This window comes from Nelumbo nucifera, chromosome 2, assembly GCF_055504915.1.
Source record: "Nelumbo nucifera cultivar China Antique chromosome 2, China Antique-T2T, whole genome shotgun sequence".
NCBI classification, from domain to species: domain Eukaryota; kingdom Viridiplantae; phylum Streptophyta; class Magnoliopsida; order Proteales; family Nelumbonaceae; genus Nelumbo; species Nelumbo nucifera.
In genome coordinates this window covers 2,739,157-2,754,649 of record NC_142650.1, presented here as the reverse complement: position 1 = coordinate 2,754,649, position 15,493 = coordinate 2,739,157, and the positions used below count along the sequence as shown (strand labels likewise).

Sequence of the window (15,493 nt, the reverse complement as noted above, 5' to 3'; positions counted from 1 at the left end):
TAATACAGCATATTAAAGCTGGAATCAGAGCAGTCCATTCGAACAGCCATCATAGCCTTGCATTGAGAATATTATGAAATAAAGCATAGAAGTACAGAAATATTCTCGATGTAAGGCTATAAAGGCTGTTCGAACGGACTTTGCTCTGACCGAAGGAATAAAGATACAAGTCTCTCTCTCTCCCCCTGATTTTCCAGTGACGCGGCCTCTTCTCTATCGCTTCAAAGCTGACCAAACATTAGCCTTAAAAACTCTCAACTCCACATTTTATTTCTTTTCCTTCCTTGCCTCCTATTCGCTACTCTCTCTCGTGTTTTCTAAGTAAGATGGATATACACAGTGTGCCACCTCAGCTTTCCTCTGTCTCTTTTTTACTTTATTTTCCCCTCCCTCTCTTTCTCTCTGGTCTCAAACCAGTCCTCTCCACCCGCCCAAAACAATCCCACCATTCTCAGCCACCGGCGGAGTCAGCCCGCGGTTTCAGTAAATAAACCAACCCATCGTTGATAACAAGTTCAGGAAGCAGAAAAAAAAGGATAAAAAAATCTGGGACGACGGAAGAAGCTTCAGAATTTTCAAATCCCACTCGCTCGCTTGGCTATCTATTCTACCGTCCGGTTACACTTTCTTATTCCAACTCGATCAAGTGCCCGGGTGAAGATGCTAACATGAGCACCCTTTAATGATTCGCAATAGGTTTTTCTTTCTCCTCCCTCAGTTGATCTGATATTGCTGTTTGTTTTTCTTCTTCTTGGTTTCTCTTCTCTTGATATTGCTGCTATTTTGTTTCTCCTCCTTTTCCGATAAAACGGTTTCCGGCACTAAAACTATTACTAGATTTGGAATTGTCGGTTAGTCGTCTTACATCTCTGACTACTACCGTGTATGCATTTATTTATATTTTTCTCTTGCTGTTTTTGGATTAGATATAACGTGCCCAACCATGTATACAGGATAATACCGACAACTATTCCATTCTCGCGCTCCTTCAAGAATTAGGTTTTGTTTTCCGAGGGACGCAAAACATTTTAAGCCAAACCTCTGCGCTTTGATCTTTAGTTGCGAATGGAGACGTCGTCGGTGATCGGTACAGTAGAAGATGAAGAAACCCTAATCTGTTCCTCTCCTTCAGACTATTAAAAAAGCTAGAACTAGAGTCTTTGGGAGGATGAAAAGATTTGATCAGGTTCTGCTGGATCTAGTTTTAGTGAAACGAAGAAGGGCGACGACCTTTGTGCCCCTTTTTCGTGCTTGTAAAGTTTATTAACGGTGTCCAATTGGGGTGGGGCGCCGGGGGGGGGGGACTTTGTCTTAATTGGAGTTTGCGGCAATACTCTATGGTGGTCGTTAATGGCTGATGTGAGAATTTGATTTTTGTTGATTCCATCGAATTGCATTGCCATGGATTGTCAAGAGGATGATATACTGAACAAAGGCGACGGTAGTAATAACATCAATAAGAATCCCTTTCTCGATCGCAGCAAAGTAAGGATTCTTTTGTGTGATAATGATGCTAAGAACTCTGAAGAGGTCTTTGCACTTCTGTGCAAGTGCTCCTACCAAGGTATATTTTTCTTTTTGTGCACTATTCGCTTGTATCGCCCCTTATTTATGGGAACTATCTTCTTCTTAGCCTGGACTTGATTACTTTCTTTTCTTTTTCTTTCTGAACCAAAGTTGATTGTTCTTTCAAACTCGATAACTTTCAATTTTGTTGGCATTATTAGGGACTTATTGTTATCGGATTAAATTACTGAAAAAATTGTAATTTGGTTAGAAAATAATGGCAAGATTTTATTTGGTAAAGACGGGTGAGCACAATATATATTTACTTTCTTTATTCTTATTAATTATCTACCCTTTTGTGTAAATTGTGAAGCTCACAAATATCTACAACTAGAGGAAGAGAATCAGAATTTAGATTGTATAAGACATTGCAAGGGGTTGACTTATTTAAGTGCTATATCTTTTTCCAAATGTAGAAAAGGGGCTTGAATCCCTGTACCCAAGGAGCTTTTACTCAACTATATATTATTTTTTTTTTTGCATTCCTAGTACCTTACAGGTGGTTTGGTGCTTTAGACAATTGCGTCCTTGGCTCTAATTCGAAGCTTGTGTATCCTTAGAGAAATTTTACCGAGAGCAAGTCTGCACTGCCAATCTTTTCCAACATTGGGAATTTGGTTTTCTTGCTGTTCTCGTTTTCTTTTCTATATGAGAGAAAGGTTTTCCCTTTCTCCTTATTTTTGTCATTTTAAGAGTGCTTTGTATGTTACTTATCAGTGGGTCAGATCTCCACATTCCTTTTATCTTTTGCTTAATATACTTGAAACTACATGAGACAATGAGAAACTTATGTACTGACTATGAGTATCCATCACTTTACAGTAACTAAAGTGAGGTCACCACGCCAGGTGATTGATGCACTAAATGCAGAGGGGCCTGATATAGATATAATACTTTCTGAAGTTGACCTCCCAATATCCAAAGGCTTGAAGATGTTGAAATACATTATGCGGAATAATGAGTTGCGGCACATTCCCATCATCAGTAAGCTTCTTTCCTTGTTATTTCCATGCCATTTTTCTTCTCAAGTTAGACTGTAGGCTGATCCTCATTGTTCTCTTTCTTTTCTTTTTCTTAGTGATGTCTGCCCAAGATGAGGTTTCCATTGTCATCAAGTGCTTAAGGCTTGGAGCAGCTGATTATCTTGTGAAACCATTACGTACTAATGAACTACTAAATTTGTGGACTCACATGTGGAGAAGACGACACATGGTTTGAAACATTATACCTGAGCAATTTGCTATTCCGTTGGTCTTTTTCTGCTGTTAAATTTCCAAGTTATATTGTTATGCAAGGAAAAGATCTAAGGTTCCTTCCCATGAACAACATACTGATACAAGTACATGTAGAGCATGTGCAGGGATCAGTACCCACCATTAGCTGAGTCCTTCCTTGTAGATCTTTGCTAAATATTAGTGCTATTATAAATTGTTAATATTTCTGTTGTTTACATTTTATCTAGTGCCTATAATCATATATTTATTGCATCCTCTGAGCCATTGAAAACAAGGAACTGGCAATCAAAAAGTAAAACAAAATAGTGAGCAAATTTTACAAGGATGGGGTCTGTTGGCTGCATATTCCACCTCCCTGGATATGTTCCCTGTATTGCATTAGTAACCTTACATGGAATTTAACTAATGGATGAACCTTGTCCATTCAAAAGGATATTAAGAGATGAATTGTGATTTTCATTTGGGTTTTCAGCTTGGTCTGGTGGAAAAGAACATCTTGAATTGCGACTTTGATTTGGTAGGCTCAGATCCAAGTGATGCAAATACAAACAGCACAACCCTATTCTCAGATGACACTGATGACAAGTCCAAGAAGAATACCTTAATGGAAATAGGTATTTCAAAGAATCAGGAATGTGATGTAAGTACTATTCCATGTTAGCAATTTACACAACTCTATTTTAACACACTTAATCACTTATCAAAAAAAAAAACTCTATTTTATCACTGAATTGCAGTTCATTTATGCTCCTTTATGCTGTAGCCTTCCTGTGCATCCTTATCAGTAGCTTGCCCGTTTTTAGACTGTCTTGGAGGAAGGGATAAGGCATTATGGGCATGTTTCATGTTAAAATGTCTGCACATGTGAATTGCATTTATACTGATGTGGTCTCTCCATTACACAGGCTGCCCATTGATAGATGTAATTTTTGGGCCATAGGAATAGAATAAAAGTAGTTCATCAATCATCAACTGGGATTCATGATCAAGTTTTCCTCTGTGCTAGAAACCTGTGGTTGTTATATTATAATGGTCTCAAGGCTATATTTAGGAATACATTGGTCATTGTTATTTTATAGCAATTCCAGGGCTATCACATATTCCCTAAAAAGAGATCCTTCATCCTATCCTAAGCATGAGTCTGAATTCTTGTATGGTTCTGCCTCAAGATATTGTTCTGTTAAGCTTATTTATGAAGGTCATGGAATCTTACATGCAGCAGGATCTACTTAAAAGGTTGAACTTTCTCATACTGTTGTAGTAGCAATCAAGGTTCAAAATATCACAACGTATTGGGTCGTATTGGCCGTTACATATAATTCTGACAAGAACCCGATACACGGAACATGTATAAATCCTTTGTTCCATTTCTTTTCGTACGTATCGGCTGTTACAGTTCTGTATCGGGCTGTTTCGGATCTGTATCGACCGATCCGGGCGCAAAACAGTCTGATACATTTGATCGTTTCGGTTCATCATTAATTTTGTTAATCAATATTTAATACCGAACCTTTCATTAATGCCATTACTCTTATATTTAAGTCTAATTTCTCTTTCATTAATTAGTCAATTACTCCAAAGCAAATTTAAATTTAAATTTGAATTTTAGCGCTTAATTCAAAATCTCTCATTAATTCCTTTAAATAATGAGCCCCTCTCATTAATTTTGTTTTGTTAGTGTAAAAACTTCAAATTTTAGCTATAGCAAGATTTGAACCTTGGTCACTTGATTTTAACAACCGCAAGTTTGCCAATGAGCCACACATATTTGTTTGCTATGGTCATATGTGTTTTTAATTTTAAGTAAATTTTCACTTATCTTAATGAGTGACAAGTGTTTATTAATAAATGCTACAATTAATTATTAAAATCTATATACTAATAAATATTAAGATTAATTATATTGTTTTTTTGAAAATTGGCATTCACATTTTAGTTTTTTTGTTTTACATTTTAGTTATTCCATCATTTTTCAACGGTTACTAATTGTGTCCCGATATGTCACACTTTATATAAACCATTAAATTATGTTTTTTTTTTTTTTTTTACATTTAAATGACTTATTTACAATCATATGAAATTTGTAACTATTGTTAGTAATATACTTTTTAGGATTTATTTGAGTTTTCTACTATATTTATGCGTATCTTGATTTTTCGTTCGTATCCAAAGTGTATCGCGATACATCTCTTAAAATTGTCTTTCCAATACACCTTGTGTTTCCGATACTTTGAACCTTGGTAGCAATGCTGTTCTAAATTTTATTACCTAAAGGTTTCATGCTGAATCGCTGATTACTGCTGTTATTTTTGCAGTATTATAGATATCAATTTTTATGTTATCCTGAATAGTGTCTTTACTAGTATGTGTTTAACTTCATGTTCAATTAATGTTGTTTAAGCTGTGTTTCTTGTATATCTGTTTGTTTCCTTCTTCAGACTAATGTCCCTGCCTCTGAAGAGCCTCTGCTGAAAATCTCATCTGAGTGTCAACCTGGTGTGCTAGGGATAACCAATGGGCAAATAGGTGACAACTGGTCCCACTTAACAAATAGTGCTTAATTTATTCTTTTATTTTTCTTGTTTATAGGGCTAATTTAACAGGTTACACTTTTCAGAAACTCCAGTTTTATATGTCATTTTTGGTTGCTTATAGAAAATGATAACCGTCTAACTATTGTTGATATTGTAGAAGAAACCGATCTTTGATTTTCTTCATGACATATCTGGTATTTCATGAGGTGCTGAAATTTGTAGTTTCATTAACTAAACTGAATCTTCATTTTTTATTCTTTATATATTCCCGTTTCTTTTTCCTTTTGGAATCTGAAAACTACCAAATGTCAAGAACTTTCATGTCAAAAGATTCATCTACTTACCCTTTGCTCTTCTAAAGAAAAGTAAGTCCAACAAGTATTGTTTCAGGGAAGATTTCATCATGTCCAAAGAAAAGTGAACTCAAGGTAGGTGAGTCTTCGGCTTTCTTTACCTATGTCAAATCAAGCTTGCCCAGCAACAACTCTCAGAAGGTTGGTCCCATAGATGACAATGCTGCTCAATCAGTATACTCCAGCAGGGACAAACTTCCCTTCTGGTGTAAAGAAGCAAGTGATGATGCACAGAGATGTGAAAATAGAGAGGGGTGGGAGAACTCCTCGAGGGGATTTAGTCGTCAAAGCAGTGATAATGGTCTTGATTCCACCTCTGCTGAGAGATCTTGTACTCCCCTGAACTTAAGGGAGGAAGAACACTCTATGTTATTTTTGCGTCCAAGCAATGAGTCCCAAGTTGATGTTTCTGGTATACCATTACAAACTCCATCATATTATTTGTCAGGAATGATGAATCAAGTTATCATGCCATCATCAGGGCAACTTTACCCACAGAACCTCCAAGATTTGCCAAAGCATTCACCTATGCTGCCTCAGTATAGTCATCTTCCACAATGTCCTCATTTACCTGTCATGGCATCTTTCCCCTATTACCCAGTAAGTGTATGTCTACAACCAGATCAAATGCCCACAAGCCACATTTGGCAGTCAATGGGAAGTTCATCTTCCACTGAAGTGAAAACAGGTCGATTTGAAAGAAGAGAGGCAGCATTGATCAAGTTTAGGCAGAAGAGGAAAGACAGATGTTTTGACAAGAAGATTAGGTATGTCAATCGAAAACGACTTGCTGAAAGGAGGCCACGTGTGCGGGGACAGTTTGTGAGGCAGGTGAATGGTGTAGATGTGGATCCTAGTGCCCAGCCTGCCACTACTGATGATTATGATGAAGATGAAGAGGATGAAGATGATGAGCACGTATCTAGGGATTCTTCTCCTGAGGATCATGTTTCAGGATCCTAATGTTAAAGCCTTGGTTAATGCTTAGTAGCTCTTTTAATTTCTTCAAAGCTCCATCTTGTTGTTATTCAGAAGCTTTCATAGGCACATTAAGTCATTTCTGGAAGTCTTCTCCAGTGTATACTGATTCAACTGACAGCTGAAAGGGAGGGAAAGTGCCTAGGTGACACCAGAATGAAGCATCGAAGGGTCTATCAGGATTCAGGTATGGCATTTTCTACTTAATAGACATGTATACTTTCAAATACTTTTCCTTTGCTTTATCCTAAACTAGTGGGGACCCGTGCGATACATGGGATTTGTTAAGTTAAAGATAAATGATAGAAACATGTAAGAGTATAAAATTGTTTTATATAATAATTAATAATCATTTATATTTTATATACTACTTTTAATAAATTTTTTACTATACAAAAATAACAATAATTAATTTTAGATAGGGTTGTTTATCAAACTCAGAGATGGCAATTTTCTCCATTTCCCCGATCCTTGTGGGGATCTGCCTCGAATGGGGCGGGGATGGGGGTGATTTTCCCCCCATAGGGATGGATATGGGGAAGTTTTCATCCTCGTTGGTAGAGATGGAGAGAGCACTCCCTACCCTGCGGGGACCCCAATCCCTGCTCCATGGGATCCTTGCTAATATATATGTATATATACGCATACACTTTTTTTTTATCAGTAAAAATCTTTCATTAATAACAGAGAGGTTAAGATACAATAGCTAAAGATTGCATAGGAAATTGCAATCTCTAGCAATCAGTTTCAATTCTGCCCAATACAATGAAGATCTATTTGCCCCTTGTTTTGCTAGGGTATCCACCATCCCATTTGCATCCCTTTTAACCCAACCAAACTGAGAGTTGAACTTCCTTGCAAGTGTGTCAATTTCTCTGAAAATAAACTTGAGCTTTCGAGGTGCTGATGTGATGTTTTTGGCCCAAGAGATGACCAATAGAGAGTCTCCTTCAATTTCTAAGTCTGTTGTTACTATCTGCTCAACCATCTTTAGACCTTGAAGTAGGGCTAGAGATTCAGCCTATTGGTCCAGAGTAGAGTGCCACCACCACACTCCAATAATTTCGAAACACACCCCCTATGCCTGCCCTTCTAGGGTTGCCAAGAGAACTCCCATCAAAATTCAGTTTTAGTTTGTTCCGTGTTGGTGGCTTCCATTCCATGCTTACAAGAACTTCAGGTACACCTGCTTGTGCTATTTCAACCCAATTCCTTAGTATCTCATTCGTTTATATATGCATATATAATATATGTACACATGCGTCTGTATGTTAATATTTTTAATAATATGGTTGAATATGTTTGAATCTTTTTCTAATAGGATTGTAAATTTTAATTATATTATTTTTATTTTTTAAATAAAATAAAAAAGAAAAGCATAATGGTTGGCATTATAAAGAATCATGGGGAGTGGGGATCCCCGCGGGGATGGGGATAACTTTGTCCCCGTTAATGGGGATGGGATTTTCGTAGGGACGGGGATGGGATTTTCGTAGGGACGGGGATGGGGAGAGGCTCCTCGTCCCTGCCCTGCCCTGTTGCCATTCCTAATCAAAATAATGTAACTAACAAACTCGATTTCTAGTATTTCTAGTTGGCTTTGGTTCAACAATTTCCCAACCTGACTAGGTTGGATCAATTTCATTTTTGCCATTTGTAAGCTGACTAAAATCGAACAACCCAACCATTGATATATATTTATATTTTATATTTTAAATATATTTTTTTAATACTAGAAAGAGGGAAAATTCCAATATTTTTTAAGCTAAAATATTTTATATCATAAATTTAATTTTTAATAATGCTATTGTAATTTTTAAAATCTAAACTTAATTTTTAAATTTAATTTTTTTTTAAGTTTAAATCTTTTGAACCAACCGACCAAACCACAAATTGACCCAAACTGATAGAACCTGAGTGACCAACTCCCCAACCTGACCAAGTCGATTTGGTTGGCCAAACAACCCACAACTGAATTGAACCAACCCGTGAACAATAGTTTAGTCTTCAGTAATTATTAAAAATTTATAGCAAAAATACACAATAAATTAAATTCAAAAAGCTAAATAATAATAGTTTAAACTCCAATAATTATTGAAAATTTTCTATTAAATAACAAAACAAAAATAGATTTATACATAATTATTGAAAATACATTTATCACAAAAAACAATAAATAATTAATGAAATACAATAAATATTAATTTTAGTATATATAAATATATAATAAATATAGATTAAGTTTTTAAAATTATTATTAATAAAACATTATTTTTTTGAAATTTATTTTCTAGAATTATTAATTGGTATAAATAAAATTAGTTATTTACAATATTATTTATTTATTGAAATAATATCATTATTTAAAATTTTAAATATTAATTACTGGATGAATTTAATATCCATAAAATTATAGTACTATTAATACATAATTTTGTTATTTTAACTATTTAAAATCTAGTTATGTTAAATATTTTGTTATTTAAAATACTTTGTTATTTAACTAAATATTTAATATCCTATTCTATTTATAATAAGTGAAAGTTTTTTAATAACTATTTAAAATATATTATTAATTGATTTAAAATATTAATTTTAATATTTTTATTGAAATATTTAAATAATATTTCATTTTTAATGTTTAATTTTTATTATTTGAATAACTTTTAGATTGAATAATGCAGAAAATCATTATTCATATTGTTTATACATAATTTCGTGATGGATTTTGTAAAAATATATAATTATTAATAATATGAATTTTATGAAATCGATTATAATTTTTTTTGTCTTTTTAATAAATATTTTAAACATATATAATTTTGTTATAATATTTAAATAATTCTTATTTTTTTTTAATTCAAACTTTCTTTAGATAGATGTAGATAAAAAGTGGGGGAGAAGATAAATAAGAATTAGAGATAATTTAGGAGAGAATCTCTCTACTAAATTAGAGATAACTTAGGAGAAAGTTGGGGATAGTGGGGGAGGTTTGTTTTGGAGAAATTGTGTGTGTGTGTGAGAGAGAGAGAGAGAGATTTTAGGAAGATTTTTTTTTGGGGAAAGTATAGTTTCTAATTGGTAGTTTTAAAAATGACGTGGATCAGGATTAAAAAATTAAAAAATTCTAAAAAAAGGAGAAATTTCTATACTTACTTTTTTGTGTGGAATTTTGTTACTAGAATGGCAGATATCTAACTTGAGGATTTGATGATCATGGTATCCTTTGTGTGGAATTTTATTTCTATACTTACTCTTTTGCATCCTAGTAAATCCTAAATATTTCTCCTTTTTCCTCCTCTCTACCCCCAAAAAGCAAAAAAAAAAAAAAAGAAAAAAAAAAGAAAAAACAGGGTTTTTCCTTTGTCATAAATAATTCTTTATGTTTTTTTTTTCTTCTTTTTAGCATAAATAATTGACTAAATTAGGGCCAATGAAAGGAATCCAGTGAGAGGAACCCTGTGTCCATGTGAAAGGAATCCACTGTTATTGATATTGTTCAAGAATGGAATGTCTGTTGATAACTTTATTAGGGCTCAGCTAGTTTAATTAATCTTACCCTTTTGGATAATGCAATTATGAGCTTCTAGTTCCATCATTGTGTGTGCGTGTGTTTTCGTGGTTGTTTGATAATGGCTGAAGTGGTTGAACTGAATGTCATGTTGGTTTGATTCCTATGCTCCTAAATATTTTATTCAATCACTATTTTTTCCATCAAAAACAAAGCAGTAAGTCATTAGTTTAGTTAGTCATTATCAAATAGCCCATTAGGTTAGGATGGCAATTCGATCAGTTGTCTATGAAATGGACTGTGGACAGAATAGCAGGCAAATAACATTAAAAATGACCTTAATAATCTGATTTTTCATAAAATATCTGATTAGTGGCTTGGGATGGATTTTCTTCTTGGCAATACGCACTCATCTTGAGGAAAGTTTCTTAAGTAACTAGACACGCCCCCCACCAAAAGAAAAAAGAAAAAAAAGTTTTGTCATTGTATCTGTATCTGGTGGTGGTTTTTCAACAAATATATTACAAGAATGGGGGATATGGGTAGTACCTTGGAGTCTCGTAAAGCCCAAAGAGATGATGGCATCTTATAACTATCTGAGAGAAAACCTCTAAACATATTGTGCTTTAAAATACAATTCTTCATTAACTTGGAAAAGATGAGTGGTGACCTTTATTGTTCATTGTAGGCCCTCGTCCAGTTCCAAGTCCTTTTTTCTCTGAGTTATTAGTTGGTAGCCATGGAAAATTAGGCCTCTCCATTCTTTTAGTGATTGATTGTACTAAAATAAAGTAGGATGATGGATTCAGTCTGTTATTTAGAGAAAACATCCTTCCAGACAAAATTCTGAACGTTGCGTTGTGAAAATGGGGAAAATTTTAGATAATGGTCTACCTACTACAATGCTAATTATTGGATTATTTTGGTTTATTTCTTGAGTGATATGTTCAATTTACATAAGTTAGTATTCATGATGATGATCAAACAAGTTTCAGAGAAGTTTTCCTTTGCATATTTCTAGGCAAGTCCACAACTGAACAATTACACACACTTGCAAAATAACTGATGAATAATCAAACACATTTTTAACTGTCTTCTCATGCTGCAACCAAAAACCAAAGTTTTGTTCAGTGTTTTAAATGGCATGGGTGTGTCTCATTTTGGGAGCGTGCTTGCCATGACCCATGACCTATGCTGAGATGAACTCTTATATGAGATTGAAAAGTCAATTTACTATATTGTAGGTTGTACCACTTTTGTTGTAATAACTAAATATATGGTTGATTGTGGATTAAAAATGGAGTCAAATTCATTTTTTCTATATGCTTGATCTTTTACTGTATATTTTAATTTATGATAAATTTCTAAAAATAATATTACAACTTATGTTGTAGTTCAACTCAATTTAACCTTCTCTATGATTATATGATATATAATTATAATTTTCAAAACCTTGCCATATCTACCACTTATTCTGCACCTTCAGATTGAATGGAAAATAATATACATGTACAGCTATTGCAATGTGGCTGTAATGACTTCCACACGAGGACAGCCTGGACTATCCTTGAGAGTAAATTTGCTGGCATTGAGGATTGAATAGGGTTTGTTAATATTGCCTACACCCTAAGGGTTCAGTTTGGAAGGAGTACAAATATAAATTTGTGGAGTACAAAACCTTGTATTTTGTATTATTTTATATGTATTTGCGCTGTACATATTTGTATTTGTACTCTTTTCAAACTGAGCCCAAGTGGAAACACATTTGAAATTTGGTTTTTTAAGATATGGAGGTTACATCCCTGCTATGCAGCCAAAAAAGGGGCAGCCCAGTGCATGAGGCTCCCGCCAACTTTCTCCTTGTTATAACTTGTTAGGAATGAAACTTGGCCTTGTAGAAATATATGTTGTCCAGTACCTACATAATAAATGACTAATTAACTAAAATAATATAAAAAAATTATATTTTTAGCATTATAAAACATACTATTTCCTAAAGATAATAAAAGCCAATAGAATGCTATTGGTATCTAAAACAGCCATTTTAGGAGTAGTTGGGTAGAAGTTAAATATGAAAAAAACGATTTAATGGGCACAGCAAGTTTCAGTTGGAGGAAATTTTTATAAAGATTTTGTCTTGCAAGTTACATCCCTTTGGTTTTACTGAAAATTTAGAAATGCCCATGCCAGTAATTTCCCCCTATTTTTTAGCTGTTTATTGATTTCGTGCAGAGACATTGGGATTTGTAGCAGGGACCTGACCTGGAGTTTTGAGCATATATGAACAGCCAGCTTGGACATCGCACATAGATGATGTGTTTCCAGTCAGGTTGGGAAAATAATGCAGGTCTTTCTTTTGCACTAGTCAATTTATTTTGACAAACGAAATTGTTCCGCTGCATTCTATTCTGATTTCCCCTCATTTATAGCGAAAATTACAAACGAAATATGAACATGCAAACCTTCTTGCTTCCTCCCGAGGGGTTGGATATAAAGGCTGTTTTGCTTGAATTTATAATTTTTTTTTACTCACTGGCTTGAATTTATCAGTGGCATTTACTCTTTTATAGTTTTTTTTTAATCATGATACTTTCACTCTTTCGTAGTCGAGTTCTTGAAATTTCATTATTTTGTTTGGGAACAAACAAATTTTCTTATAATTGAAATTTGTATATATATTATTTTGTTGTATATACGTTGTTATATAATATTAAGTTATACTTTTCTATTTTCATTTCATCTTTAACTTATTATCTTTTAAAATGAAATTTAACCCGATATTTGAGTTGAAGGTAAGATTTGTATATTTTCTATTAGTCTACCTACGACTAGGAGGCTAATTTTCCCTTTGCCATCGTTTCTTTTCTTCTGCATTTGGGGTCGTAAAACTTTTTGGAGCCGGGTTCAGATCTGCTTTGACCACAAAACACTGTACAATTTATTATCATGCATTGGGAGATATTCCCAATGTGCGGCTATGATGTCTTGTGCATTGGATTGAGACCAGCGTTTTGTGGTCAGTAGATCGAGCTCTTTTAAACCCCCTTCCCCTAATAAAACATCGATATGATATTCATTGCTTTAAAAAAAGGGGTTTTTACTGTTCAGTTCACCCTAGAAATACAGGCGGAGCTAAGATGGTGTGCTTGATTTATTTTTTGGGAGGGGGGGGGGTTCTAAAACTAGTAAGATGGTGTGCTTGAATTGTGGTTGTAGGCTTGTAGCAGATCTGAACTTCGATATTTTCAATGAAATGATCCTACTTCAAAGGCTGGTTTACGCTGTACTGTATTAAAAAAAGAAAATATAAACTTAAAGCAAGAAATAGAGTCCCTTTCAAAGTTGCAGTTGCAATATGATCCAGCCTTTTGTTATCTGCTTTAATCTTTGATTTATACTTTTTGTTCGAAGTTTGAATCCAGCCTTTGATGTGGGATCATCTCGTTGGACGGCATGATTGGTCGAAACATTAGAAAAGTATCTGAGTCTGGTATATGTTCATGGAAAAGGAACTGAATCTACTATATGTGGATGGTAGTGCCAGTTTCAAAATTCATATTGATACTACCTGGTGTAAACCATGTGGTGAGCTGGTCAATCTGGTCTCTAAGTAATAACTAATAAGCGTCTCCTTTTCTGAGATGCTTCTACAAGTCTGGCGAACCAAAAGTTATAGCCAGTTCACATGTCGAACCAAGGATCAAAGTATTGTGTCGTGGTTACTGAAATGATAAATACTGGACATCAAATAAAGAAATGCTAAATACTGAGTTGAGGCATTTTAATAATTTGAAATGTCCATGAAAATGAAAAATTAAAAAAAAAAAGGATTATTGTTGTAAATTCAGAATTGGGACCGAGTGCTCCTCAGTCCTAACACTGACCTGACCACAGCTACATTCCGCCGTGTATTGGGAACATCTCCCATTCCTGATATATGGCTGGCACATTTGAGGTCGGTGTGAGGAACAGATCCGGATTTGAAAGTTCAGGATATGCAAATTTCACATCGTGAGTATCAACAATTTCAACCTTGATTTGAAGTTAAAATAGCCTCCACCTGGAGTTGTGGCACAAAAAAACTAGATAAATGAAATATGTTTTAGGCTAATGACTTGTCTCCTTTTTGTCATTAAACTGTTCCTATGAACACCGAGTTTTTAACTGCCAAAAGAAAACAAGTTCTTAAAATAAGGAATGCCAAACACAACCTTATAATTACACTTGCAAGTTGCAATTTTCATCGGCAAGATCTCTTACCAAAAACCTAGCTCCCAATACACCTACTGTTCTCTGTTCTAAATACACATTCTTGCCCTCACAAAGTGCACCTCATACCAACCTTACCGTGCACTCTGTGAGGAACAAATCCAAATTAGTTTTGTCTGTGTAAGAAAAATGCTCGTTGAAGTGCAAGGAGCCAAGTGCCAACTGACTAGCCCTGTTGTGGTTGAATCCCGCCTTGGTAGGGATGAGATCGGATTCAGTACGCTCACACTGTATTCATAATCACTTGCAATTACATATTGGGAATATTTCTGTTTTCTATTCATAGGGAGATATTTGTAAGTAGCTGTGGGGACAGTGTGATCACGGTCTTGTAAGAATTGAAACTGAGTTCCGTAGGGATGGCCAGATGGGTTACCCTTGTGTAGTCTCAATTCGCTCCATGAGACTGAAATAAATGGAAAAAAAAAAAAATTGCTCGTTGAAGTTTGTAACCATCGAAATATCGAATTAGAAAGTTCACACTATTTCATGGTTCAGTAAGCCCGGTTCTTCATTAATTTTAATGACAACTTGCCCCGGTAAACCTTTGGTCCTGACTTTTGATGCACATTGTCAAAGTGCCCGTTATGATACAATCTTGTTTCATGACACTGGAGAATGGAGATGCCTTGGACTATTGGACAAGGTGCTTTCTCCTCACCACTCACCAGATGACCAGTAGATTTTTCTTTTGGGATGGCCCTAAGACTTTGGGGCTTGTTTGGCAAATCTTTAACACATACTGACACATGCATCGGATACACACAAGCACACATCAACAAATTATCGTATTAAATTTCAGGGCTATGATTTGTTGAGTATGATATTGGAAAAACTTGTAACCAATCAACCGATTGGGGGTTTTCATGAGAAATTGGGAAGGCTTTTGGGTAGGGATGGCAAATTTTCTGTCCCCATCTGGTAACTGGTTTCCCCGATGCCATTGGGTCGGGGATGGTGAGTGAATTCCTTGCCCCACTCCAACTCCAATGATATATATTATTTATGGTATAAGTTATATTATTTATATTATATATATATATATCA

General features: G+C 34.7%; 1 protein-coding gene across 2 annotated transcripts; it reads left to right on the top strand.

Annotated features, from left to right (window-relative positions):
• Nucleotides 1-265: 265 nt before the first annotated feature.
• LOC104594554 (two-component response regulator-like PRR1) lies at nt 266-12,695 on the top strand. 2 transcript variants are annotated; one of them, XM_088898811.1, is made up of 9 exons: nt 266-696; nt 954-1,564; nt 2,389-2,550; nt 2,645-2,778; nt 3,274-3,441; nt 5,240-5,327; nt 5,726-6,664; nt 6,766-6,853; nt 12,410-12,695. In XM_088898811.1, exons 2-7 carry the CDS (start codon nt 1,402-1,404, stop codon nt 6,649-6,651), a joined length of 1,641 nt encoding a protein of 546 aa, XP_088754937.1. In that variant the 5' UTR covers nt 266-696; nt 954-1,401; the 3' UTR covers nt 6,652-6,664; nt 6,766-6,853; nt 12,410-12,695. The 2 variants fall into 2 exon arrangements, with proteins under 2 accessions (XP_088754937.1, XP_088754938.1); XM_088898812.1 differs by lacking the exon at nt 954-1,564 and having other exon boundaries at nt 5,726-6,853.
• Nucleotides 12,696-15,493: the final 2,798 nt, after the last annotated feature.